At 49.1% G+C, this 26,198-nt stretch overlaps 10 protein-coding genes across 10 annotated transcripts; 5 read left to right on the plus strand and 5 right to left on the minus strand.

Annotated features, from left to right (window-relative positions):
• The first annotated feature begins 866 nt into the window (after window positions 1–866).
• Window positions 867–5,894, plus strand: GGS25DRAFT_494211 (DUF1765-domain-containing protein). The gene is made up of 2 exons (XM_049261330.1): window positions 867–4,056; window positions 4,109–5,894. Exons 1-2 carry the CDS (start codon window positions 1,463–1,465, stop codon window positions 5,178–5,180), a joined length of 3,666 nt encoding a protein of 1,221 aa, XP_049115455.1. The 5' UTR covers window positions 867–1,462; the 3' UTR covers window positions 5,181–5,894.
• A 10-nt stretch (window positions 5,895–5,904) lies between these two features.
• Window positions 5,905–8,145, minus strand: GGS25DRAFT_532290 (MFS general substrate transporter; the record flags this gene model as incomplete). Its single annotated transcript, XM_049265573.1, has 2 exons — window positions 5,905–6,468; window positions 6,570–8,145. The coding sequence occupies 2 exons, from the start codon at window positions 8,143–8,145 to the stop codon at window positions 6,131–6,133; spliced, it is 1,914 nt and encodes a 637-aa protein (XP_049115456.1). The 3' UTR covers window positions 5,905–6,130.
• Window positions 8,146–10,062: 1,917 nt separating this feature from the next.
• On the minus strand, window positions 10,063–12,362 carry GGS25DRAFT_532293 (putative pantothenate transporter; the record flags this gene model as incomplete). The annotated part of the gene is made up of 9 exons (XM_049265574.1): window positions 12,055–12,362; window positions 11,872–11,973; window positions 11,714–11,791; window positions 11,504–11,591; window positions 11,346–11,432; window positions 11,185–11,278; window positions 11,049–11,116; window positions 10,756–10,984; window positions 10,063–10,663 (listed from the first exon to the last, which is right to left on the minus strand). The coding sequence occupies exons 1-9, from the start codon at window positions 12,334–12,336 to the stop codon at window positions 10,063–10,065; spliced, it is 1,629 nt and encodes a 542-aa protein (XP_049115457.1). The 5' UTR covers window positions 12,337–12,362.
• Window positions 12,363–13,211: 849 nt separating this feature from the next.
• On the plus strand, window positions 13,212–15,288 carry GGS25DRAFT_532295 (Clavaminate synthase-like protein; the record flags this gene model as incomplete). Its single annotated transcript, XM_049265575.1, has 3 exons — window positions 13,212–13,299; window positions 13,372–13,634; window positions 13,778–15,288. The coding sequence occupies 3 exons, from the start codon at window positions 13,212–13,214 to the stop codon at window positions 14,537–14,539; spliced, it is 1,113 nt and encodes a 370-aa protein (XP_049115458.1). The 3' UTR covers window positions 14,540–15,288.
• On the minus strand, window positions 14,637–15,756 carry GGS25DRAFT_522575 (Clavaminate synthase-like protein; the record flags this gene model as incomplete). Its single annotated transcript, XM_049264267.1, has 2 exons — window positions 14,637–15,326; window positions 15,379–15,756. 2 exons carry the CDS (start codon window positions 15,754–15,756, stop codon window positions 14,637–14,639), a joined length of 1,068 nt encoding a protein of 355 aa, XP_049115459.1.
• GGS25DRAFT_317174 (alpha/beta-hydrolase) lies at window positions 15,289–18,085 on the minus strand. The gene has a single exon (XM_049257781.1). The coding sequence runs from the start codon at window positions 17,801–17,803 to the stop codon at window positions 16,037–16,039; it is 1,767 nt and encodes a 588-aa protein (XP_049115460.1). The 5' UTR covers window positions 17,804–18,085; the 3' UTR covers window positions 15,289–16,036.
• A 408-nt stretch (window positions 18,086–18,493) lies between these two features.
• On the plus strand, window positions 18,494–21,207 carry GGS25DRAFT_494216 (uncharacterized protein). Its single transcript, XM_049261331.1, has 3 exons — window positions 18,494–18,762; window positions 18,831–19,042; window positions 19,146–21,207. Exons 2-3 carry the CDS (start codon window positions 18,974–18,976, stop codon window positions 20,583–20,585), a joined length of 1,509 nt encoding a protein of 502 aa, XP_049115461.1. The 5' UTR covers window positions 18,494–18,762; window positions 18,831–18,973; the 3' UTR covers window positions 20,586–21,207.
• Window positions 21,208–22,091: 884 nt separating this feature from the next.
• Window positions 22,092–24,236, plus strand: GGS25DRAFT_494220 (Phosphoenolpyruvate/pyruvate domain-containing protein). Its single transcript, XM_049261332.1, has 5 exons — window positions 22,092–22,643; window positions 22,745–22,837; window positions 22,898–22,923; window positions 22,971–23,806; window positions 23,888–24,236. Exons 1-4 carry the CDS (start codon window positions 22,361–22,363, stop codon window positions 23,502–23,504), a joined length of 936 nt encoding a protein of 311 aa, XP_049115462.1. The 5' UTR covers window positions 22,092–22,360; the 3' UTR covers window positions 23,505–23,806; window positions 23,888–24,236.
• Window positions 23,593–24,236, minus strand: GGS25DRAFT_317204 (uncharacterized protein). Its single transcript, XM_049257782.1, has 2 exons — window positions 23,888–24,236; window positions 23,593–23,806 (listed from the first exon to the last, which is right to left on the minus strand). The coding sequence occupies exons 1-2, from the start codon at window positions 24,083–24,085 to the stop codon at window positions 23,681–23,683; spliced, it is 324 nt and encodes a 107-aa protein (XP_049115463.1). The 5' UTR covers window positions 24,086–24,236; the 3' UTR covers window positions 23,593–23,680.
• A 177-nt stretch (window positions 24,237–24,413) lies between these two features.
• On the plus strand, window positions 24,414–26,187 carry GGS25DRAFT_494223 (integrin beta-1-binding protein). The gene is made up of 2 exons (XM_049261333.1): window positions 24,414–24,874; window positions 24,959–26,187. Exons 1-2 carry the CDS (start codon window positions 24,769–24,771, stop codon window positions 25,843–25,845), a joined length of 993 nt encoding a protein of 330 aa, XP_049115464.1. The 5' UTR covers window positions 24,414–24,768; the 3' UTR covers window positions 25,846–26,187.
• Window positions 26,188–26,198: the final 11 nt, after the last annotated feature.

Below are 26,198 nucleotides of genomic sequence, written 5' to 3' on the forward strand. Positions count from 1 at the left end.
AAGTTGAGTAAGACGTTTGTCTGTATCATAATTACCAATCTGCAAGGTATGAAATTTTGTATTATTTCAGTTCAAGGTGATTTCAAGGTTCAATGTTATCCAATACTACATTATCATGTGTATACCTAGATATGTAGTTATTGAATGTTGATGTTTACATAGTTATGTATTATGACCGGTACCTACTATCCTCGTATGCGCTCTACGAGATGCGTGTGGTTGTACACATAAATGTACAATAAAATGCATCAATGATGTAAGTTCGTGGCGTTGTGTTGTGTTTATGACTTTAAATAATGTCAAGTTGCATGTACATTAATGACTGCCTGCACATGCATACATGATGTCCATTTCAAGTTGAATGTTGATGGATGCGCATAGGACCCTGAGCGCCGTGAGCGGGGGATTGATGTTATCATGAAGTACATCAATGATATTATTCCCACTACAATCACCTGAGTTACTGTGTATGTAGCTGCCTACAGTACAAGGTGGATACGGAACTACAGCTCATCCCTTAGTTACATACTAGACTAGTAGTAGTACATAGTATCCACCATGCATTGATTGATCTAAAAGTGGGTCTTTTACATAGTTACGCCTCGGCTGAGCCGCCGCCTTATTACTACATAGTACTAACTAGGTACTAAGTTAGTTATGTACATAACTACGTACCAGCTACTAGCGTAATCCATCCGCCTCAAGGCTTCTAACGCTAGGTACATAGTACCCCCCCAATCTGTCACAACCAGTCACTGGCACCAGGGCAAAACACTGATATCACCGCTAACACCCAGCGGCAACCGTCCCTTCTTTAAGCGCTAGCTCCGCTAATAGGTACCTACAGTTTGGGACCTTGGACCACTAAGACCTGAGGCGTGTGTTCAGCTTTTTTGAAACACCAATTTACTTAGCTTAGTCCATAGTCCATCCGTCACTTGGTAACCTTTTTTATTTTTTTATTTATTTTTTTGCGCCTTTCATTGATCAGTTGCGCACATTCATTTGATACTCTTCTTTTCCCTTACTCTCTCTCTATCTCTAGCCCTATCTTCATAGTGATTCTTAGGGAAGAGGAGAGAAGAGGAGAAAAAAAGACAAAACGAAAAGAAAGGAAAAAAGAGGACACTCGTTACTGATTTCTTGTCTACACCCTTCTTTTCAGTTTCATACCCTCTCAAGTTCATTCAGATATCTCTCCTAAGCGGGGATTTATTCTATATTGCATCAAATAAGTTAATGACCTTTGGTGACATCGTTGTATTGAACCTTGAAAGAACCCCCCCCCCTTCCCTCTCCCCCCCTCCCCATAAGCCCATACCTCCTTCAAGTACGTTGAACCCCCTTTTTTGATCGCCAGGGCGACAAACAGGCAGATCTATCAGCAGATCTGCCCACTGCCACTACGTCTAGCCTCAGCTGGACTGCTGGTCCACTGGGCTGCAACGACACTTGCCATGAAATGAGTGGCCCAACCCTGACTGTAACGGTTTTACCAACCGTCGAATCCGCACAACCATTACGCCCTCCCAGTCGTTCCTCTTCACCTTCCACCCCGGATCGCTTGTCTGGCCCAGACACTATTCAAGCCCAATCTCATACTGAGTCTCAACAACTGGCCCAGGCCGCACCTTCGAATACCCTGTCTCAAAGCGCTACCAGCCCCCCAGGCTTGTCTACTTTCGATGTACCATCTTTCGATTTTGGTTCAGACTTCGACGCCACCTTCTCTTTCTCCAACACGCTTTTGACGGATATCCCAGATGAGAAGCCCACGATCATACCCGACGAAACCAATATGGCCGGCCCTGAGCCTACGACAGACAAGCCGGGAAAGCGAAGAGCGACGGCAAATCGACCGCAGATATGGACGCCTTCATCTAAACAGTCACCGAATAACGTAGAAGACTCCGGAGAGATCACAGATCAGAAAGAATCTGGCAACGATGAGACTCCTAGCAACTCCAAGTTCTTGAGTCCAAGCTCGCCGCAAGACACATATAGACATGTTTCCGACTCGATCGCATCTTTAGCCAAACGGTCGTGGTTGCCTGGATCCCGATCACCTTCACCTGGAAAAAAGGACGAGCTCACAACACCGTCAGAAAGCCGACCGACACGTGAACGATCTACTAGTAATAGTTCAATCATGAAGCTTAAGAAGAGCTCACGAAAGCGACCGGTATCCCCAGCTGATAGCGACAGCAATAAGTCGACCGAGTCCCGTGGCAGATTTGGCAGCTATTTTAACAAGATCAAGCAGAAGCAGCCGGGCATATTAGCAAAGGGCAAGGTCACGCAGGACCACGATAGCCCTGCTTCCTCCATAGCTAGCCTCGCGCCTCCATCTACGGAAACCCGCCAGTCACGCGGCTCTGAGACGAGCAGCAGCACATTTCCTGAGGATATAGTCTTACAAACAAAGCTACCACAAATGCGAGATGCCCTTTGGTCAGCATTTCGGGCCCTAGACACCGATTGTCACAAGTTTCTAGCCAAGCCCACAAGCCAAAAGATGAACATTGTTCGGAGCGCACTGGTGCCATTCTTGAAATCCTATGGCAACCATTCATCCAATAAAATGTTGCATCACGAAGACCTCGAACGAAGAGCCCTAATCTTAAACAAGTGGTGGATTGGCCTTCTCGAGCTACTCGAAGGCAAGGGCCAGCAGCCAGTTGCGGGAGTTGACAGGCCCCTTTTACTTGAAGCTATGACTTCAATCATGATGCGACCCGAATGGCGGCAGTGCAATGCCAGCTTCACCCCCCTCGCAGACCGAAATCCAGCAGAGAGTATCAAACACTCGCATGACAGTTGCAATAGGTCTTCTATTTCACTGAATTCGACGGATTCTGATTATCTTGCCGAGTCTGCACGGCACAACGTGAAAACCATGTTTATCGCGAATTTAGTCGCACAGATGGCTGTAGTGGTGGATAGATTATCCCTTCGACATGCTCCGTTGAGTCTGGTCAACTTTGCCGGCAAAGCCTGCGCCTACGCCTTCTTTTTCGCGCCTGGAATCGCAGATGTCCTTGTGCGGCTTTGGTCTTTGAATTCAGATTGTATACGTCGAGTCGCAGATGAATTTGGCCTACCACGTCTTGGCAAAGGTGAAAGTGACGAAATCGTTGCACTATTTCCTCCCTTCCTGGACAAATTAGGTTGGTCCTCCAGCAAGGTCTTGTCTCACTCACTCAAGCGAGTTGCGGCGCTACCACTTACTGCATCTAGAATCGCCTGGCGGGGGGCGTGGATATCTAGATGGACAGGACGAGACGCAGACTTGTTCTTCATCTTCTGCAAGTATTATTATGCATTAGTAGAAGAATTCTTGCCGCCCGGATTGCCCCTTGTCGAGAAAGCTCGCGCCCCAGGCTTTGTCCTTGTAAACGCTCAAGTACTCTCGATCCTGGATTCGACCATACATCGCCAGGCTGCAGTAGAGGCATTATTAGGGCCGCCTCTGGCAGATACCTTGCACGGTGCCGATGCGTCAGCTACGGCTTTGCCAGCTCCCCCGAATCACAATATCATGAAAGGAATGAACGAGAATCGTCTCATTGTTCTGTTGAAGGATATGCTATGCACTGCATCAATGCGATTTGTCGATGCAAGACATACCTTTGCCGAAGCCTTCATGGCTATCATGAGATCGTCAGCGAAACGAACCTCGCAATTTGACCATAACGCATGTTTCACAATCTGTGACTTCTTGGAGGAGTCTCTGGTTGTTTATGACAACTTTGTTGACATTCAAAAGCCTCAGGCAGCTTATGTCGACTGGCCGTTCTGGTTTGACGTTTGTAAGAAGATACTAGAGTCGAACAACACAATGTCAGAGATTCGTGTCTTGGCTCTCATCTTTTCGATCTGGGAAACCATTGCGAATGACCAATCCCGCAAAGAGACAGTCTGTTTAGAGTGGCTACTGCAAGAGGATGTGTTCAATAAGCTCTTCAACAATTGGTGTCCGATGGTTCGAGCATACTATATGCGATTGTTGTGTTGGAGAATATGTCGAGATGTCGGCAATGCGAATGACTCGGACGCGTAAGTATTCCAAGATCTGTTATTGATTATTCTACTGACAAGCTTATTATAGCAAGATATTCACGGCCGTTTACTCGCGTCTAAAACTAACATGGTCCCATTATCTATGGTTGAAGCAGATGTTTGAGCAACAGGGCAAAATCCCACCATCAACTGCACCTTCGTTTCCAACTCCTGGAAAGCGATTTATGATAATCCGTACCGAACTTGCAACTGTGCAACCTGGACTTATGATGAGTTTTGACTCTACTTCTCCGAACTCGATACAATCTCATGCGGCAGCAAACCCACCGACGGACTTCGAATCTATGGATACTGTCGAAATTGAACCAGCTCCCCCGAAGAAAAAAGTGAGCTTTTTGGGCAAGTTCTTCTCATTTACCAGCAGTTCTTCCTCGGCTAGTGATTTAGAAACCGTCAGAGGTGAGACGACAGCAGCACGTACCCGTCCATCTTCTTCGTCTAAGACCAAGCCCACTCCATCTTCCTCCGATTCCGATAGTACCAGCTCGTCTCCTACTTATGAAGCTCTGCAATACGTCTTCAAATTCACCCTATCGTGGAACACCCCTGGGACCATGCCACCACCAAACCGTATCCTCACCCGACCACGGTTACCAGGCCCTGCCCAGTCCTGGGTTGCCGCGAAGGGTCAGGTAGATGGCCTGTTGACGCCTGCAGCGAGTCGACCGGCCCCAACTCGAGCCGTATCTGGAAGTTCCAGCCCTGGTCTGATAAATTCCGCGAGGAACGCGAATCCGTCCGAAGTCCTTTCCTCTACATTTGACCGCCGACCTAGCTTCGGCCAAACCAGCACTACGGATCGTAACAACGACGATGCACGGCTTAGGACCCCAGTAAGTCCTAATGTTCGAGGCGGCACGGAGGAGGCTACCCATCGGAGCCCAGTTTCACCTGCACAAGAGTCAATCAACTTGCCGGTCGAGCCAAAAGGCGTCGTGGCTTCAGGTGTAAAATATGCCGGCCGAGCCTTGGCTGAATGGAGCCTCGTGGTGGCGGAATGCAACAGCTTCATTGATCGAAGACGAGAGGAGGGTGTGATGGGGTTGGGTGAGGTTGAGGTGCCAGCTCTTGGGGTGGAAGGCTTCAGAAAGCTAGCATAGGTTGAAGAGATGTTCCCAGGAGGCTACTTTGCATACACGGCGTCATAATACTTGCGGAATTTTAAATGAATTCGTTTTCGTGGATTATAAAAATCAGTCAAGATACCTCATCCGGAGTTTGGAGTCACTGCTTCTGACTTTACGCACCTTCGACATTTCGGGCAAGTACTGGATCTCGCATTCACGATTCATATACCCAAGGGGAATTGGTAGCATTCATCTCTTTCTGTACCACAAATTTCTAATGGCGTTGGAAGGAGATTTTTCACCTTTGACAGAGGAATTTGTTGAATTTTCCCACCTAAAGATCAGAATCGGTCAGGATCATCATACTGTGGCAAGCCACTGTACATATTGAAAGAAAGGTCTGAGAGCCTCGGCCATAAACTTTGATAGGGTGGATTTGATAAAAAGCAAAAGTGCCTTTTACTTCAGGGACGAAGATAGATTATTAGAGTGGCCTTTTTTCGGCCAACGATTTCACAACTCCCCATTCAAGAAGACAATATGTATATAGTGTCTCGAGATGTTTGTGTGTAAAGGTTGTAAAAGAAAGGATGTCCCTTGAAAAAAATGGCAAAAGAGTCGAGACTACTTAATGTACGTCGGCTTGTACATATCATAGTGCTGTATTATACCCGTCCGCCACCAAACGGTTTACATAATACATGATCGATCGATGGTGGCCTTCAATTTGTTTGAGTCCCAGTGCCTTTTGTAGCCTACCTACCTACTTACTGCATACCTAACTACTATAAGTACAGCCTGGTCCAGTCTCTGCTAGTCTCTGAGTCTTGAAACGACCAGTAACCTGATATCCCAATATTTAAATATTTACATAGTAAGTTGGGCGTTGGGCGTTGCGCTTTACGCTTTGTTAAGCCAAGAAAAAGAAAAAAAAAAGAAAAAAGAAACCCAAAGCCTTAACCTAGGTAGCTAGGTAAGCTGAATCAAGACGACTGCGCGAAGCGACTCCTCATCCTCAGCCTATCGCCGTAGCGCCAGAGGAACGTCATGCCGACAGCACAGAGGACGGTGAGACCACCCAACAGGCTGACGCCGCCGCTGACGCCTATGCGCTCATACATGGGCTTGGAGAAGAGGATGGAGGCGGCGGCGAAGGAGCTGCGGGCGAAGGTGTTGGCGGCGAAGAGGGAGGCCGAGTACTTGGGGTAGCAGCGGGCGATGTAGAAGTTCATGCACTGGAAGGCGACGATGATGCAGACGTAGAGGACCATGAGGCCGATGATGGGCACGATCCAGTGGATGTCCGGGCGCGAGGTCCAGGCTGCGTTTATTTATTAGTGTTTGTGGGCTTCACTCTTCAACATACACAGGCACACCGTTCTGAAAAAAAAAAAGAATGAAAAAAAAGAAAACCCGACTTACCGAAAGTGAACAACCCAATCGGTCCCAGGAACGTAGTTATCACCGCCGGCAACAGCCTGCTCTCGGGGAACCCGTACAGCGGCGGCAGTTCCTTGCGCATGACCGGCTCGGCCTTGAGGCGGAACCAGATGATGTATCCCGGCACGGCGATCATCTGCCCAGGGACGAACGCGAGAAACGGCAACCCGGACTCGCCGAGGTTGAAACCGTGCATGTCGACGAAGACGAAGGGAAAGGCTTCGAAGAAGGAGTAGTAGGCGCCGTAGAGGACGGCGGCGTAGACGGTGGTGTAGAGGACGGCGGGGTCGAGGGCGTTGATCTGCCAGGGCTTGATGAGGGCGTCGACGGCGATCTGGCGGGGCGTCATGTGCGCGCGCTTGAGGTCGGCCTCGCACAGTAAATCGGCGCGTCCCGTGCGCGCGCGCAGCCGCGCCGCCTTGCGGTGGAGGATCGCGTCGGGGTTCGTCTCGGGCAGGCCGAGGAACATGAGCACCCAGACGGGCGCCGAGAGCCAGAAGAGCTCCCAGCCGCCCCAGCGCCAGCCCATCTTGGAGACGGCGAAGCCGGAGACGATGGGGCCGAGGGCCGGGCCCAGGGTCGCCGACGACGACCACACCGTCAGTACGTAGGGGAGCTTCCAGGGGGCGAACATGTCGTCGAGGGTGGCGCCGGCGGTGGCGAGACAGGGGGACCCGAAGAAGCCTAAGAGAAAACGGAGGACGAGCAGGCCGGCGAAGGAGTCGACGACGGAGGCGCCGAGGGCGAGCCAGACGAAGACGAAGAAGGTGACGATGTAGATGTTGGTGCGGCCGATGGAGGGGATCTCGGATAGGGGGGACCAGAGGAGGGGGCCGAGGCCGTAGCCGACGACGTAGAGGGCGATGCCGAGGGCGGCGGCCTCGTAGCTGGCGCCGAACGCGGCCATCACCATCGCCTGGCTCGGCGCGTACAGCGACGACCCCACGTACACCGCGAACGTGTACAAGCCCATCAGCGTCGTGATCCCGATCTTCTTTGCGAACGTCCAGTTCTTCGGGTTCGACGGGTCCGCTCCGTCGTACCAGTCTACTACTATCCTGCCGCCCGCCTCTCCCTCCCTGTCGCTGTCCCCTTCCTCTCCGAGCTTCCTTGTGCCATCGCCTCCACCACCGTCGTCGTCGTCGCACACAGGCGTTGATGCAGCCGCCGCTACTGTGGGGGTAGACGGTGCGCCACTGCGAGCCGGAGGCGTCTCTGTGGAGGAGGATTTCCAGCCACCCTCATGCGCCGTCACGGTCGCCGCCTCGAGGTCCTTCTCCTCCTCGTAAGGGGTAGTAGTGCCCGTAGAAGAAGGGAAGAAGGACTGTTCGGCGCAAGGGGTCAAACCGTCCTGGTTGTTCGACTTGTTGGCCAGGAGCTTGCGGTTGAGCAGGACGGCGCCAGAGCTGCTGCTGCTACCAGTGCCGGCGGCGGTGGCGCTAAGACTTGCCGGAAGCTGGAAGGACTCGAGCTCCTCGGGGTAGGGGAAGAGGTCCGGGCGGCGGAAGACGAGACGCGCGATTTGTCCGATGCTGGACTCGCGGAGGGTGTCCCACATGGTATGGTATTGCCCGGCCTTGGTGTCTCTCCCGCCTCACACACTCGCTCACTCACTCACACACGCACGACACACACACTCTCTCCTTTTCTCTCTGTCTCCTATATAACACCCGGTCCCCTGGTACCTGGTACCTCGAAGGCCTAGTAGAAGAGAAGGGAAAGACAAAAAGCAAAAGAATTGGGAGGAGACAAAAAAGAGTTTTGCCTAAGACACAACGGTTTGGACTTTATATCGATCTAGGTTAGTTTAGTCCAAGGGGGTGTTGCCTTTTATACTCTTTTTCTCTCCTTCCCCGTCTCTCCCACCTTCCACCATCCCCGTTAACCTTTTTTCACACACACACACACACACCAACACATGCCACATACAAGGTACGCACACATTCACAGAGGAATACACACACATCCTCGCCCACAAACTCTTCCCCGGATGGGATGCGGTGGGAACGTGGAGAAAGAAAGATATCGAAAAGCACAAAAAAGAAAACCGATGTCGGGTTATGTGTATCGCGGAGCACCATCATCCTCACCTCCTCGCCGCCCTTAGAACCGTGTGTCGCCCAACGCGAGGCCTACACGTAAGGTTTTGCAATTGCAACGCACAGGGGACGTCCGTTTCGTCACCGGCTGCACCCACCGACGACAAACTTGTGTTGGATAGGGATTCGTTGGCGGGCGAGCGATGGTGTAGGGGTGGTGAGGGGGGGTAGGTACATGTAAGGTTTCGACCCGGAATGGTATACGACAGGACGGCCGCTTTTTTCATGTAATAAGAACCACCATCCCGCATGCGATTGGCTTGATTGCGAGAGAGAGATGGGGGGGGAGGACCCCTTCGAGTGATAGCTGATGCCATGTACCCTTTTTATTTTCTCTGGAGATTGTCACAGGAGATAAGGAGGAGTTAATGTGGGTGGGTTTATTGTGATTGAAGTGGCGAGAGAATGCGGTCTGGGCTTGTTTATACTAGGTACCTAGGTATGGTTATGCCTAGGTAGGCATTGGTTAGGTATGTCTGGTATGATATGTGCCAACATGGAAGACGACGACGTGCGTATCGTGGATCTTGCATGGTACGGTCTGCAGTTTGTTCAGAAAGCAACGGGTCGTGTCCCCCGGGAATCACAATACCCACGGAGCGGCTGAGTATGGGTGTGTGGATTACGATATATATAAGAACGTCGGAATCCGGAATGGAATTTCATAAACTAGTATTATCTCGGAATGGATCGTCAGCTATCTTCTTCTACCGACATACAAATACGCGGATCGCGGATAGGTACGCAGTGATGCGGCTCAGGAGAGATAGATAGTCCTGATACTAGGTAGTGTATACAGATACTACATAGGTACGTTTTTGATTTTAGGGGTCCTCTGCTGCCCAATCGGCCAATGATAGATGGGTTTGAATTTCGGCTGTTATCATAGGTTGCAATTCTGATATCACGATTTTCTGATTAAACCTCACTTGTGTTTAACTAGCATGACAGTATGATTACCTATACATATCCAGGAAAGTAGGCACTTATATTTCCTTCATAAACCATTGCCACTTAGGTATAGGTACCGACCAAGTTATGCAAGCCGTTCCCGTTTTCCAGCTCCCCAAGAAGGTTTAAACCGGGTGCTCGTGGCCACACCGAAGGAGCTTCATAGGATACTAAATATGCAGGTACCTACCTACCTACTAACTCTAGTACCTACATAGGACTAGGTGACACCCTCAAGAATGTGGAGTAGGTAACTCAGTGGTCGGACGGATTAGTCGCAAGCTTCTTACTTAACAAGATCCGATTCTGTGGGGGGATCTTCTTTCCAAGCTGAATATCCCACTCTATTGCACCCTAGGTACATGTGTCTACCAGATATTTACTACACACCCCCTTTTTCATAGTATCACCATCGTAAAGCAGCATCATACACCACCAACAGCAGCAGCAGCAGTAGTAGTAGTAGCGTTGCCTCTCTTTTTCAAATCGTTATCCACCACATCATCCAAAATCGCAACATCGCGCTTCGCAGCCGCCAGCCTCGCGAGCTTCAGCCTGCGCGTGTCCCGCTCCGTCTGGCGGGTGACGTACCACGTGAGCAGCGTCGTCGCGATGCAGCAGGCGACGAGGGCCATAGCGGCGGCGAACGAGACCCGGTAGCGGGGCGCGTAGGCGCTCCGGAAGATCTGGGGGCCGATGGCGCCGCCGATCTGGCCGTAGCTGTTGACGAAGCCGATGGAGAAGGCGGACCCCGTGGCGCGGCTCGTCGTCTGCACGCGCCACGGCCACATCATGGGGAACCACGCGCTCGTCACGGCGTTGCCGATCATCGTCGCCGCGTACACGGCGCCCGTGCCCGGGTACGCCACCAGCACCCCGTAGCACGCCAGGATGATGGTCAGGAAGGTGAGAGGGTACACGGGGCGTGGTAGTCGTCCGTTGTCGGCGAAGAAGCCCGAGACGCCGATTACGAGGAGCCCGAGGATGGTGATGGGAAGGTTTAGGAGTTGAGCTTGCGCGATGGTGCTAGAGAGGTGTCAGAAATAGAGTTGCACTTCTCTTCTACTGTTGGGTTGGGCGGGATTGAATTGGTTAAATAAGGTAGGTAGGCAACTCACGTAAAACCAAGGTCCGCGATGACCGTCGGCTGATAGAAGCGTACCCCTGACGTCCCGACCGTGAAGAAAGCCCATATGAAAGTAAAGAGCCACAGCCTCTTGTCCTTCAGGGATTCCACGATCTCGCTAAACTTGAAGTCGTTCTCTGCGGCTCTGGGCGCGTTCGCAGGTAAACGGGCTTGGATGAATGCTTTTTCTTTGTCTGTGAGCCAAGATGCCGTCTCGGGGACTGTTTGATTTTCATTAGCTTGGAAGACGACGGTGGTTACTATCCGGTTAGTGATTTAACTTACAATCTGGTAAGAGAAACCAGACGGCAACTCCAACGATGATGGTAGCTATAGCTTCCACCAAGAATAGCCTATGTCGTATAATATATGAGTATTCTATGCGAAGTTGAAAAGGGGGAAGGGGGCTATAAAGTCTCACCATTGCCACCCAGATAAACCCCCTGCCCCTGATATGCGATCGAAGGCAAATGCGAGGATACCACCGAAGATACCACTCAGATTCCCGCAAATATCTATAGCACATCTTGTCAGTCTCATCTCTGGCACAAAACCGTTCCATTTCAGACATAGATCACATACAGAAATAGAGAAGGCGAAGAGACATCTCGTCCGGTCTGTACCAGTATGTCATCTGCAATATTATCCCTGGAAACATCCCCGCCTCCGCTGCCAGCAAAGTTAGCAAAACCTTCAGTGATGAAGTAGGTACCTAGCTAGATAAGTTGGGAAGATCATACCCAGCCCCAAAAGAAACCTTGTCGCAAACAAGCCCTCCTTATTCTTGACCGCGACATGGCACGCCAGCATAATGCCCCATGTAAGCATCTACAGTGACCTGCTATTAGTACTAGGTACCTGTCTTCTTGATGGGGTTGCGGGAGATATGAGCCTTGGGTAGGTACCATATCGTATTACCTAGAGACCTAACATATATAGGGGCCACTTACAATCCTCGATTGCCAATGCGAAGGCGAGAACTTTTTGAGCAACAGATTCGAAGGTGCCTCTCCAATGATATACGGTATCTGCGAGCCACCATCAGTCATCTTCGCATTTTTCACCCCCAATCTACCTAGGCTAGGCAGGTAATCAACGTAGAACTCACATAATACAGTACAGCAACTAAGGCGTATTCATCCGAAGTCAAGCCCAGCTGCGTCATGATATTCTGAGGAGTTCCTCTGTTCATGATCCTCGCGTTCGAGACCTTTTTGTTCTCATCGTTAGACCAGTTCATTCATTCATAGAGTTATTGACTTCACGCTCTGAATGGTAAAAAGGGACTCACATTATCCGCATCCAAGTTCTTAAACATAAAAATAATAGAACAAAGCGGCATCAGGTGCCAGTCGATCCTCCGGATGAGCTTCTTCTCTTCGTCGGCCGTCAGCGCCGTGCGCGCCCGCATGCGCTCCGCGTCGTACCCATCGATAGCTGTCTCATCACCCGCTACCTCGCCTCTTCTGGCGCGATGGAATCCATCATTGTCGTTTTTGCTGCTGCTGCCGAGACTCGCGGCCTCTGTGGGCTCGGAAGACGACGATATCACGGGCGTCTTGGCCGTCGGCATGATTCGTGACTCCCTACTTAATAGGTACGTGAGAAAAGAAATATCCACGATCTCGATTACTAGGTAGGTACGAATATCAGCTCGGCCGATATCAATGTAGCATGACAGCGCGACGGATACACCACATCCTTTAAGCTGAGATTATTCAAACACCTAAAGCAGCGAACATGCTTGAAAAAGAATGCTCCGATTCGCCATAGACTCATCGCCCACTAGAATCACGAATCTCTGCGCATCGTCTCGCCAAGGCTGAACACTGGGCCTGGCTGATACAAGCAACCGCAGTATTATCAAAGGGTCTAACTAGATAGTAGGCGGGTATACTAGGAAGCATATCCTGCCCACACTATCCCCATTGCTGTCAGTATACCCGTGTTATAGCTTAGGCATACAAAACGATCCCAGATTGTTCCGATACTGTGCGTGGTAGGGTGTACAAAGATTGGAGATTTGGTATATGGGGGGTCGCGGCTCTCGACCGATCAGAGCGCGTCGTTCCGGGATTCGTCATCCGCAAGGATGATCACGACTTTCCGCACCCAGCTTTCTACCTACCTACGCATGTAGTATCCGGGAACTTGGAACCGGCGTGGCCCCTCTTCTCTTTTGCAACGTGATCCGATTTGGACTTGGAGAAATCGAATCGACTCCCATCATCACGCAATCGTCGATTATATGCATATGAATACTACGTCTGGAATTCCTGCTCAGCTACTGTATGGTGGGTAGGTACCTAAGGTATGCTTAAAACCGAACCGTGCCTCCGGGTCGGTCGCGATCGCGAAGCTTGTTCCCTTGCGATGTCTAGTATTATCACCAACAACTAGCTAACCCCATCGTACACACAATTGCATCTTGGAACCTCCTCCAAAAAAATGGCAGCAGCAGTCGCCTCCAACACTGTTTCTCAGGGGAAGATAAACATACCAACCTATCACCAGATCCCGGAAACGAAGCATGAACGTAAGAACCCTTGCTCGCTATTCACTACCTACATATACACACACACTCCCCACTAACCGCCACCACATACAGTCGACTGGGCAGACCTCATAACCCTCGACCTCTCGCAATTCTCCGTCCCCGGCGGAAAACAAAAACTCGCAACACAGCTATTCGAGGCGATCCAGAAGATCGGCTTCTTCTACATCGTCAACTTCGGGCTGGCGCAGGAGCAAGTGGACCGGCAGTTCGCAATCGGGAAGGAGGTGTTCCAGCTCCCGACCGAGGAGAAGCTGAAGTACCGGGCCGACCTTGAACATGGGGGGTATAATGGGTACAAGCCGCTTGGGTTACGGGTAAGCTACCTTCTTTCTTCTCTCTTCTACAGTGGTACTGTACAGCATGCCTCTTAGGCATGTAGGTGTCTAGCTTGGGTAGGTACTTAGGCAGGTACACAAAAATACACCTTCCACTACTAAGACGAAACCCCTTCGTCTAGGAAGTTCGGCCAGGCGTATACGACAACACCGAGATCTACAACATCCCGAAGTTCATCCCCGCCTTTGATCAACCACACCCCGACGTCATCAACAGCAACCGCACCGAAATCGAGGCCTTCGCGCGGCACATCCATGACGACATCGTCCACAAGCTGCTGGTGCTGTTCGCGCTCGTGCTCGAGCTGCCGGAGGACTTTTTCCTGCAGCGGCACCGGTACGACGAGAAGAGCGACTGCCACCTGCGGTACATGAAGTACCACCACCGGACCGCGGAGCAGAACCGCGTGCTGGAGAACGTGTGGGTGAAGGGGCACACGGACTTCGGCAGCCTCACGCTGCTGTTCCGGCAACCGGTGGCCGCGCTTCAGGTCCGGACGCCCGAGGGCCAGTGGAAATGGATCAAGCCGTACCCGCAGAGCATCACGGTGAACCTCGCAGACTCTCTGGAGTTCCTTACCAATGGGTTTTTGAAAAGTAGCATTCACCGGGTCGTCGCGCCGCCCCCTGATCAGGCAGATATTGACCGCTTGGGAGTGTTGTATTTCGTTAGGCCAGAGGATAGCCTCGAGTTACGGCCAATAGTGAGTAGTGTGTTGCAGCGCCTGGGATACGACAAAGTCAAGGATGACACCACTGTCGGTATCACCGCGGGCGAGTGGGTGAAGGCTCGTGTCGCAAAGGGAGTTGCTAAAGACAAGCCGAGACATGATGTGACCGAGCAAGAGATAATCGGCGGTAAGGCGGCCAAGTATTATGATTAGAGAGTGACAGACTCAGCACCAATAATTTGCACCCATGCTAGTTGAGATGAAGATGGACAAATGTTGTCTGAATGCGGTCCTGTGACCACTGGGTGATTTATGCGTCGTCGTTGATATACTGATCGTAGACCTCGGAATAAAACTTCTTACCATTCTCACGATGACTACGTACCTTTGTCCGTAATTGCGATTCTCCCCAAGTATTATACTTTCCCTTCAAAAAGGCGGAGTCAATCGCATGCCCCTCCTCGGATTCTGTGCTGATGTTAAGACCGTCGAAATGGGCTTTCAAGGTCTCAACGGCTTCGGCTTTGGTAAGATCCCGACGAACGCCTTGGAAGAATGGTACGCTGTATCGCTCGTGCGGGCCTGAGAGGACTCGATGAGTTGTCGCCTTACATACGCCATTTGTCACCACCTCAAAAGCTTGGCCTATATTAACCACGAAAGTCCCAGGCACTACGGGAACATTCACCCAATCCCCAGCTTTGTTGAGAACTTGAAGCCCTTTCACCTCAGGAGGTGATGCTTGTAGCAAAAATGTCCACCAGCCGGAGGAATCTTTGTGTGGGCCAACGCCTTGCTGAGAAACGGTAGAGTCACCAACTGGTGACGCAGGATAGTGGACTAGCTTTAAGCGATGCTGATCTGATAAAAACGGTTGAAAGGTCCCAACTGAAAGCGAAAGGGCCTCGGCGACCAGATCCAGGAATCGCTCACCCAGACTCGTGAGCTCTTTTATATAATCTTCAATCACAGCTCGAAGTTCTGGATGCTTTCTTGGCCACTAGGAACAATTAGTCTAATGTTCAAGCCTGGCCCCTTAATTGTAGACCGACCTGATTAGGACCTCGTAGGCGTTCATACAGTGGAACGCCAGGTCGCCAGGTCGCCCCCAGCTCCGTGGCAAATTCAAATTGCTCTCTCCTGTCTACTTTCCCACCCGTATTCTCACTCCCAACCCCACTATAACCAAGAAAATGAGGCGAGTTCTCTAAAGCGACAGTGCTTTTAACCGCATCCTCAAGCTTAAAAAGTGTGGGTAGAGCATTGACTAAATTGTCGACAACTGTCGTCGAGACCCCATGGTTTGATACGTAAAGAAACCCGACCTCTATGAGAGCATCACGGAGACTCTTGAGTACTTCAGGCCTGGTTGAATTATCGTCTGCCTGCGACAGGTCTATAATGGGAATTTTGGTAAATGAAGTTGCCATTGGATTAAGTTCACAAGACAGGATATGATGTCTAGTAATGTCTTTGGTGTTTGAACTTTGATTTCATTGAAGGTGATTTCAGTCATATTGATTTCCGTGTTCTCAATCACGCCATACTCGTCGTCTATGGCAACATCCCCTCAAGCTTCAGGGTCGGGCTTCTCCACCTCTTTCATAATTCCGTGTCGGAGCAAAACTGTTGTAACCGAACACAGCAAGTTGAATAAATCTAGGTTAGGAAGAATAGAATATATTTTTAATATATTATTAAGGGTGTAGGTTATTTGTTTAGTCGTTTGGTTCTCTCAGGGTCCCTCCAAAAGAGGCACGCTTCTCGGCGAATATCGTCCAATTCGACTTTGGTATCATCGGGTTGTATAACCAGTTGGAGCGCGGCTTCAGAATCGAGGCCATATCCTTGAGGCTCATAGTTAGGCCACTCGGGGGAGCCCGGGTACCTAAGCGCATTTGGGTCGCCGGTTGCGATGAAGCTGGCCAGATAGCCGTGGAGTATATGTCCAATTTCCGGGTGTTGTGCCTTAGGTTCTGGCCATGTATATTTTCCATCAGCAGCGTGTGGAATGCCACGCCAGGCTGGGAAGCTATTGTTGGTGTTAAACCGAGCTTTCCAAACTGGTATCCCGGCGGCAGCAACTCTGTATGCAGTTTCTTGGCCAGGGCAAATGTATGCATAATCGCTCCACGCAGCAGATAGACGAGTGTATTGGGCTCCTCTGGGAGAATCCTTAAAGGGGGACGTAGCATCTGTCACTGGATCTGGATACAAGCTTGCGAGTAACTCAAGGTCTCTAGCATTCAGAGATGGAGACCCGGCATGCATATATTTTAAAAAGTCCTCGTTCGTCTCCAAATTACCTGGCATGGCGAATCTTCCCTCATCCGTAACAGTAGTTGTAAGCGTCGGTATAAGAAAAAAAGTTCGGTCATAACCAGACTGAGAGCCAAACTTTTCTAGCAACGGACCCCCCTGGACGGGTTGAAATGGCCAAGTATTATTATAATTGGAGTCGGCAAGTAGTTTGGAGCTGATCTTTCTGATATCGTCAAGTTTGGCCGAACGGAGACAAGCCATGGCTGCTACATTATCATTCAGAGGGCAGTGAAGGAATCTCATGTATTCCTCAAACTGTCGGACATAGAGTGGATAGCCAGCGCCGGGAAATGCCCGCGCAGTAACAGATCCAGATTGAAGGATGGTCCGGGCAAAATAAGGCTTCCCAGCATTCTGGCCGTAGTTGTGGAAATAGTGAATGCCCACAGAATGCGCACCGGCCGAACGGCCACCCAGAGTAATGTTTGATGGGTCCCCTCCAAAGGAACCAACATGCTTTTGCACGAAATGCCTTAGGAAGAAGTACTGATCCCGTATCCCGAGATTGAGGAGGCCTTCCAGACTGAAAAGAAGAGATGGAAGGGAGCCAAGCGAGTTGAGCCGGTAGTGGAAGCTGATCACAACTATGGGAGCTTTGGACGATGAGACAAATGCAGCGCCATCTAAGCTCTTACTGCTACCGAAGTTGAAACTCCCACCATGGATGTAAACGAAGACTGGCAACTTCTTGTCCAGCGGAACACCCTGGGTCCGGTAAACGTTGAAATTGAGGCAATCTTCTCCTTGAAATTCTATGCCAACGTATCTGGAGTCCTGGACACATGATTTACCGTACGCCGTAGCTTGCTTCACGCCATCAAAGGCTGGAGGCCAACTAGCAGGCTTGAATCGACCTTCGCCCACTGGCTGCTTTGCATATTCGATACCAAGCCAAGCATCGACGGGGTTAGGAAGCGGAACGCCGGAAAATGTAGTATTTACCGTTCTCCCGGTGAAGTCTCCGTATCCTTCAAGTGTAATCGGGGTATGTTCGACCGAGAAGAGGTTTGCAGTGCTAGCCCGACAGGATCCCAAGACGGAACACAGTTGATTGGATAGACTCGTGGTTGCGTATATTGACCGACCCCAAAAGAGTGTGAAGCATACAACGACGAAGATGGCCAGCCATCCCAGTCTTCGGACGTGGATTGCCATTTTATTAACGTTATTAAAATCCGGGGGGGTTTGGCTGGAGGTTAACAAGTTGAGAGATGAAGTTAGGGAGGCCTCTCCCAAGTAGGTCAAGTTAACCCAAGTTAACCCAAGTTAACCCCTGAAGTTTACATAAAAGCTACTAGATAAATCAGATATTTGGTTCGATAAGTAAGCATGGCATATTCCGTATAATACAATGTTCAATAATAGGAACTTTCTATCGGTAAGTAGGGATCGGGCATATTTTATTTGATGTTGATAAATTTACATGGTTGATGCATCACCTAAGGTAGGTACTATGTAGTTAATGTAGTACTACATGTCTATGTGGTATGCATGTAACCTATCTAAGCCTTCTAAGGTGCTAAGGTCAGATACGCGGATAATAATCAGGATTACGAAAATAGAATTTATGCCACTTGGCCCAGTCTCGAGAAAGTCGATGAAGATCCTTAGATTCCGTTCATAACTTTATCAAAGATTACATAAATGAACCAAAGAAATGAACAAATCTTTCGGGGACTCGGTATCATTAACAGTCCGAACGTCTTAGCTCAGCAAGTGTGGCTTAGGTAAAGTGGAAACTGTGGATGACTAACCTAGGTTTCAGCAAGTTTGATAGGATGATTCAAAGTTCAAAGTCAATTCAGTCACCCCGGATCTGCCGCGTCTTTGATGCAAAAGTAGTTTAGCAAACACTATGCCTGTGAAACGTCTAACTATCACCTACATACTGCAGTAACATAGTAATATCCATACATACATGTATGTATCCATACATACAATGGCGTACATAATACATATAATACATAAAACAAACATTGAACTGTATTAGCTACATAGTAGTATTAGCACCTACATACCCTAGGTATTCAGTATCTACCCATTAAATACAGGGCTGTCCTTGGCCACTTGGCATCGCCCCCCCTTCCCACCCCCACTCCTTTGAATATGAATAGGTAAATTCAATCTCTCCGTTTTAACTCTTCAGCCCTTCCAGCTTTGAACTTCAATTCACATGTTCTAGTGTCTCATTCGTCAACTATATTTGGCCACATCCCGTTTTCGATGGCTTCCTTTATATGTCCATATAGGAGTTATAATAGGAATATTAGCTCTAACCAGCGATTATGAAATTGCGTGCCTAGGTATCTAGGTAAAATTATTACGATGCCTCCACGAAGATCTCACAAGAAGTCTCGTGCTGGTTGCCGAAGATGTAAAGTGAGAAAGATCAAGGTATGTGACATGGGCTTGTCAAGATCAAAATCGAACATTGCCTACTCTCTCCCACAAAAAAATGGGGGCCAGCGCAACTGATGGCGCATATATTCAAATTTAGTGCGATGAAGTTCACCCTCGATGTGGTAACTGCACCAAACATGGCGTTCCGTGCGACTTTGAGCATCCTACTTCTACTTTCGCCAGTTCACTCAGCCCAATCGAGTCTCCTCGTCCCATGACATCTTCTACCAGCAACTGCGATAGTCCATCGACGATTACACTCCCACCTACGCCTTCAGCAGAGTCTAGCACTCCTCTTCCTTTTTACCGAAATCCGGAACCACTTCCCTTACCGAATACTGTTGCCAAATCTAGTCGCATGATGGAGTTAAGGTTGCTTCATCACTATACCACCATTACTTGCGAAACTCTTGCCATTTCCTCTCCAGTAAGCGAACGGATATGGCGAGATACCGTGCCAAACCTCGCCTTTAACAATTCCGGCTTCTTGGCTGATGCTCTGCTTGCCGTCTCTGCCCTTCATTTACGGTCACATACTCCGTCAGACCAGGAACTTGTACGCGCCAGCCACGCGTACATGGCATCTACCTTATCAGAATACAGCGCCAGTTTAAGCAAGGGTATTACTGAATCGAATGCCGAAACACTGTTTCTCACCGCCGCCCTTATTGCTTTTCAGTCTACCGCGTCTCGTATTTTCACCCGAAACGACGGCAACGACTCTAAGGATCAAATTGATTCTTATAACCTTCCGCTATCATTATTCCACTCTTTTCAAGGAGTCAAAGCTGTGGTGGCCTCTAGCTGGCAATGGTTGCGGAATAGTGGGATTGTGATCCCGATAATCGAGTCTCAACCTGCCTTAAACCTTGATCTTTCGGGGCAGAACGCGACTTTTTTCGGCCATTTGCTAGCAGGCGTAGAAGAGGAGATCGCTAGTTCTAATGAAGATCCACCAACGCAGATTCTTACGCGCCAGGCATACCAGCACGCCGTTGCTGTTTTAGATTGGGCACACAAAATACCTGATACGGGCGCCCCACTAGTATTTCTCGCAACCGTCTCGCGCCGCTTTGTAGAGTTGCTCGAGGCCCGTCGCCCACGCGCTCTTGCTATACTTGCCAGCTATTTCGCCCTACTCAAGTTTCTTGACGGTGTTTGGTGGTTAAAGGGCGTGTCGCGTCGCGAGGTGATGGGTCTCGTGTCTCTATTCAGCCCAAACGACGAGGAATGGTGGCCACGCTTACAATGGCCTATACGAATCGCGCTATTCGAGGGCACCAGCATACCGCCAGAGGTCTGGGGCGCGAGCTGGGGTACTGAGGACACTTATTCGGAACAGAGCAGCGACACTAGTGGCTTCGTCAGCCACATCGAATTATTAAGCCAGATGTTCACCGCTGTGCAGAACGGGCCAGCACCTATGTCTAACCCTACCGATGCCTTGGATCGGCTTTCTCATCACCAATATACAGGGAGATTAAAAGGATTTGGGTCACCGATGCTACTCCAAAGTAGCTTGCATTCTCCTCACTGAGAGAACCCCGAGAGTTCCGGGCTCACAGTTATTACGTACATAAAGACCATCCTGATGCTGGTCCCTATCCTGTTGGACATGATCGGCGTTACCAACGCGTCTTCTTTCCACCTCCTCCCTCCCTTTTCCTTCCTCTTTGGAAAACGGTTGAGCCGAGTCGAAAACATTTCGAATCTTTTTTTTCCAACCCTCAGGGCCTGCTTCACCAGCCATGAGATTAACTGCGATTTTTTCTTCCAGTAACGGCAAATTATACCCATATCGAGAGTTCAGCGCGTGAGAATTTAGAAAAATCATATATCCAGCATATACGCCAATGTATTAAGTGTACAACTAATCTCTTCCCTATTGTATCTACACACATTACCGAATCTACGAGCGGGAGTAAAGAGAGAGGGGGGGGTATAAGCAAAGGCAATTTGGAGAAAAAGTCGAACGGTTACGAACATACGAATGCAGAGCGGCCTTGGGGTTAGGGGGTATATATGAGACATGTAGAACTCGGCGTATATGTATACATTATTAGATAGTGCTTGGCTGACCCCTAGGACTACAACATCAAGAACCACAACATAACATAACATAACATGAATGAGAATAAACATACCTAACCTTTCAAGCATACACGAGTAGCATACCTTAAGTGCCTATATATCTATCTGCCTGGTGATGACATTAGTAGGTAGGTACATAGCAGACCATAAGTCCCTGATACTGAGTCTCGATCCATAAACGTACCTATGTTGTGAAATGCATACCTATCCATATATACCTTTACACATCCCCAAACGTGCCCCCATTCCAAGAGCCAGCCTACCTACCTACCTACCTACCTAGGTAGAAATGCATATTCAAAACAGCCCCTGATACTGATACTAAACGCGTATCACACAGACCCTACCCTACCCTACCCTACCTTACCCTATCCTACATAGGTAACTACCTAGTTACCAGGAATCTATTTAAGCTTATAATTAAGCTTCGCGGCTGGTAGGTTATACGTCAAGGCAAGTAGGCTACTACCTAGCTGCCATGTGCTATGTAGTTGAACCTAGTTAGTAGTTAGTTACATATGTAGTTATCCATGGATTACATGAGTATGGATGAGCTCCTAGTGCCTGCTAGCGTCAGCGTATAACTAAGTAGATAGGTATACATAACTTGAAGTATTGAAATTATACATAGTTAACTATGTAAGTATAATTCTGTCTCGAGCCTCAACTTACATAGGATATTGCGTAGACAGGTAGTGATGTAACCTTGCATGAATCCAAGCCAACAACTTTTTGATTTCCCAAGAGTTATGTAAGAATGGGCTTTGGGGGGGTTTGATTTAGTTATATACCCTGGTTGTCTTACACATTTCAAGTCTTAATTATTTTTAACCCAGCATCATATACATTAATAACTATAGCTGTATAACTGGCTTACTATACGACTTCTACATAAGTGAGTAAGTAGTTAAGTATGAAATAAGTGTATAATCCCATTTCGAATACCACCTACCTGTCTGGTATGCCTTATTCTACGTTCTAGAATAAAGGAGCTACCCCGCTCTCGGTAGTTTGCTGCTACAAACGAGGGGGTAATAGTAGTAGAGGAAGAGGAGGCAGAGGATTCAACCCCGTAACCGCCCCGTAACCGGCTTCTCCTCATAGATTGGCTCTCCGTATGGGTTGGAGTATGATACATTATTTCCCGATGTGGAAGACTCTCCGTAATGGTATTTCTAATGAATAAGCCTCTGATCAGCCGGGCCGGTATAGCAAAGATCGATGGCATTTATAAATCGAGTGGCTCCTTCGGCTAGGCGGGCGAATTTTGGTGTCAAGTTCAAATCGATTATACTCGGCCCTACTACCTGCGTGAAGACTCCGCCATTGACGAGACTATATTCCAGTATGTTGCAAGGATGTGTATTGAGGGACACGTTTGCGAAGAGTGAAAGAACTAGTATAGGGGTCTGGCAGACATTGCCTGGTCAGAATGTGTCGAGGGTGTTGGCACGAGCCGGTGTAGATTGGGTCATGGTTGACTGCGAGCACGGAAACATAGACGGTAAGACGTCTTACTTCGAGCATAGGGGTGGAACCTAGCTTCAACTGGGGACGCATATTCCAGAACGTGGGAATTTGAAAAGCTGACATTGGTTGTTGTAGATGCTGCAATGCATGAAGCTATTCCAGCTATCGCCAGCTGTGGAGTAAGCCCGATCGTGAGAATTCCAGATATGCAAGGGTGGATGGTCAAGCGTGAGTTCGAAACTGAACTGAACTCCAGCAGAATTACATGACTCACATTTATTATTCAAGGCGCACTAGATGCTGGAGCGCATGGCGTAGGTTGACGATGAGCAATTGGTTTGAAACCACACTAACAGAGCAGATATTGGTTCCGCTCCTTCGTTCCGCGGAGGAAGCCAAGAAGATCGTCAGCGCAGCCAAGTTCCCGCCTCAAGGCCAGCGAGGACTAGGTTCTCCTTTCGCCATGGAACGCTTCACCCCGGCCCCTAGTTTGACCGAATACCTGCAGCAAGCAAACGATTCACTTCTCACCATGGTGCAGATAGAGACGCAAGAGGCACTCGATGCCGTGGAGGAAATAGCCGCTATCCCGGGCGTCGACGTGCTGTTTGTGGGGCCCTTCGATTTGGGCAATAACATTGGTCATCCCATAATAGACGGGGTCATGAAGCCTGAACTAGACCAAGCGATCGACCGAATCTTATCGGCGACTATCAAGGCGGGCAAAAAGTGCGGCTTCTTCGCCACAAGTGGAGAGCAGGCGAAGGTGTACGCTGATAAGGGGTTTCATATGATAAGTGCTGCTCTTGACACGACACTGTTGCAAGCCTCGCTTAGCGTGTCGTTGAGTACTGCTCGAGGGCAGCAGGCGCCGAAAGCTGTTGGTAGATATTGATGATATCTGCCCAGTCCTTAGCCCTACTAGTTATCATATGTAGGAACGATAATTCGTTCAGATTTCCGTTTGCCCGACCCGACGTCATGGTAAAGCTTCATGTGTTTGAGATTGGTTATTGATATTGCATGTTCGTAGCCAATGGATATACCTAGTATTCGTCTCCAGCCAGACTCCTATGACTCTTCAACGAGGTCCATTTTGGCCTTGACCTGGTCGGTAGTAAATCGATGCATAAGCTTGACTGCTTTTGAAGCTGAGTCTGGATGTTCCTCGGGAGCTGAAGATTTGTTGATGTGAATCTAAGAGGAGAGATATCAGTTTCATTCTTACCAGTACCTAGTCAGATTCAAAGAAATATTTTCTCGTCCCATCTGACATACCACAGGAACATCAAACTCATACAAATCCCTCCATCTCGGCTTGAAATCAGACTTGATTATATCTATCTCCTTAAATTGGAAGGGCCGGGAGTCCCATACGTTGGAGAGAACCGACCTGGCTTCAGTGCAGAGGCCGCAGTTTTCACGAGTAAAGAGTGTGATCCTGCAACTCTGAAGTAGCCTGCACGTAGCTCTCATCTTGAAGTTTGTGTACTACCTAAAGAGCATTAAAAGAGAGAAGAATCCGCTTGTACGTAGGCCTTTTATATAAATAATAGATAAATAAGATTCGAAGGGGTCGTATGAGATTTAATCGTATGATGTTTAGCTCAGCTTCATGAGTTAATGCATACTAGATCAATAACTAGGTATGCATATCAGTCTCTTCTCCGCCAAGTGGGGCATCCTTATAGTTAGTTATCAAATGTCTTGGCATCCTTGACGTCATAGGGCAGAATAAAGTGATATCCAATTGAGTGTCTGGCTTGCTTGCAAACGGAAGGCGGTGGGGAGTGAGCTCAAAGCTCGCAGCTTCTACCACTTTCTATGTTTGTACCTACCCAAGGCACAAGGCTAAGACCACTACACTAGAAAATATTAAATATTTCCATGTAAGCTAGAAGGAAATACCCACATGTGCAGTATAAACTGTACATACTACACACTAAATACTAAATACTACATACTAAATTCTACAAACTAAATGCTAAATACTACCTACTAGTACAACATTGAAGTCTACAGCCTACAAGCAAAGGAGCCAAGTTGATCGATCAACATTGGAACTTGTGTCAGACGAAATATAACGAAACACAACGAAATACATTCCTATACGAAATATATAGGAACCCTAAGGTGCCCCATACCACACAAGCTTAACGATGGCCCAGAAGTGTGTTCACAAGGGTTGTGGAAAGGTTTATACTGATTCAGAAGAGGTCTGCATTTACCATCCGGGTCCTCCAATCTTTCACGAGGGACAAAAAGGTAACTAGAGCTAGCCCCATGAGGCCCATGAACCAAAGGCACGCGTTCCCGAGGTCACTGACATCATTTTTCACTCCACCTTAGGCTGGAAATGCTGCAAGCCACGAGTCTTGACTTTTGACGAATTCCTCGAGATTCCTCCTTGCACTGAGGGCAAACACAGCTCTACAGACTTTCCTCCCGAGATCGAGAAGAAAGCAGCGGAAAATACCGATTCAGCTTCAGCTACCCTTGCTGCCACCCTCGAAAAGGCAGCAGCAACCGCACCCACCCGTGCCCCTATTGCACCCCAGCCAGCTCCTACCGCTACCCCACCACCACCAGAATCTGAAGACGATGAACCGTCTCTAGAGATCCCACATGGCAAGGTTTGCCGCCGGAAAGGCTGCAATGCCGCTTATGAGAAGAACCAGGCTAGATCTGACGAAGAGAAATGCGTCCACCACCCGGGCGCTCCAATCTTCCACGAGGGAAGCAAGGGATACACCTGTTGCAAGAGACGGGTATTGGAGTTCGACCAATTCATGAAGATTGAAGGATGCAAAACTTCGCCTAGACATCTATTCATTGGATCCGGGCAGCAAAAGGGCAAGGCCGCGACAGCAAATGCTTCGGCAGCCGGGAATGGAGAGGAAGTGCTCGAAACGGTGCGACATGACTTCTACCAGACACCATCAACGGTGATAGCGTCCTTCTTCCTCAAGAAGATTGACAAGGACAAGTCGGCAGTCAAGTTTGAGTCTCAAGGAATTGCGCTCGACCTACTCACAAGCGATGCGCAGCCTAAGCGATATAGGACCACCATCCCCCTGTTCGCATCTATCGACATGGAAAAGTCGACCTATAAGATTCTTGGCACAAAACTCGAAGTGAGCTTGAGCAAAGCAGGGGGAACAAGCTGGCCAGTTTTGCGGAGCGATGAGCGACTGACAGGCGAGATATTGCAGATCGGACAAGCAGGTCGCGTATAGCCAAGCACCTAGCCAAACAGCAAAACAATCAAACAACCAAACTAACTAAAAGAGTTCATCACCTTTCCAAATCTCATGTGCTTCATTGATATGAGGAATTGTGACACGTCGCCTCACCGGTTGGATATATGTATGAGGCTGTAACAGGTACCAAACCAACTTTAATCCCTGCGCAGATCTCTCTCCAACCCCCATTTTCTCTCACCTTTAGTTCGGACGAAATGTCACGGGACAATGATCAAAGCTGAATCTCAGATCTCTTGAGTCTTGTCCTACCATGAACACTACTCAACATCAATTGTAGCAGCTGACGAATGTTATAATCAACACGAAAAAGCTTATGGATTCAATTC

This window comes from Hypoxylon fragiforme, assembly GCF_022984875.1.
Source record: "Hypoxylon fragiforme strain CBS 206.31 chromosome Unknown GGS25scaffold_6, whole genome shotgun sequence".
NCBI classification, from domain to species: Eukaryota; Fungi; Ascomycota; class Sordariomycetes; order Xylariales; family Hypoxylaceae; genus Hypoxylon; species Hypoxylon fragiforme.

Coding starts and splice junctions, on each gene's coding strand:
- GGS25DRAFT_494211 (XM_049261330.1), top strand. CDS start 1,463: ATGAGTGGCCCAACCCTGACTGTAACGGTTTTACCAACCGTCGAATCC. Junction 4,057..4,108: donor AATGCGAATGACTCGGACGC/GTAAGTATTCCA, acceptor AGCTTATTATAG/CAAGATATTCACGGCCGTTT.
- GGS25DRAFT_317174 (XM_049257781.1), bottom strand. CDS start 17,803: ATGGCAATCCACGTCCGAAGACTGGGATGGCTGGCCATCTTCGTCGTT.
- GGS25DRAFT_494216 (XM_049261331.1), top strand. CDS start 18,974: ATGCCTCCACGAAGATCTCACAAGAAGTCTCGTGCTGGTTGCCGAAGA. Junction 19,043..19,145: donor GTAAAGTGAGAAAGATCAAG/GTATGTGACATG, acceptor ATTCAAATTTAG/TGCGATGAAGTTCACCCTCG.
- GGS25DRAFT_494220 (XM_049261332.1), top strand. CDS start 22,361: ATGGCATTTATAAATCGAGTGGCTCCTTCGGCTAGGCGGGCGAATTTT. Junction 22,644..22,744: donor CGAGCACGGAAACATAGACG/GTAAGACGTCTT, acceptor TGGTTGTTGTAG/ATGCTGCAATGCATGAAGCT. Junction 22,924..22,970: donor TAGATGCTGGAGCGCATGGC/GTAGGTTGACGA, acceptor CTAACAGAGCAG/ATATTGGTTCCGCTCCTTCG.
- GGS25DRAFT_317204 (XM_049257782.1), bottom strand. CDS start 24,085: ATGAGAGCTACGTGCAGGCTACTTCAGAGTTGCAGGATCACACTCTTT. Junction 23,807..23,887: donor ATGAGTTTGATGTTCCTGTG/GTATGTCAGATG, acceptor CTCTCCTCTTAG/ATTCACATCAACAAATCTTC.
- GGS25DRAFT_494223 (XM_049261333.1), top strand. CDS start 24,769: ATGGCCCAGAAGTGTGTTCACAAGGGTTGTGGAAAGGTTTATACTGAT. Junction 24,875..24,958: donor CTTTCACGAGGGACAAAAAG/GTAACTAGAGCT, acceptor ACTCCACCTTAG/GCTGGAAATGCTGCAAGCCA.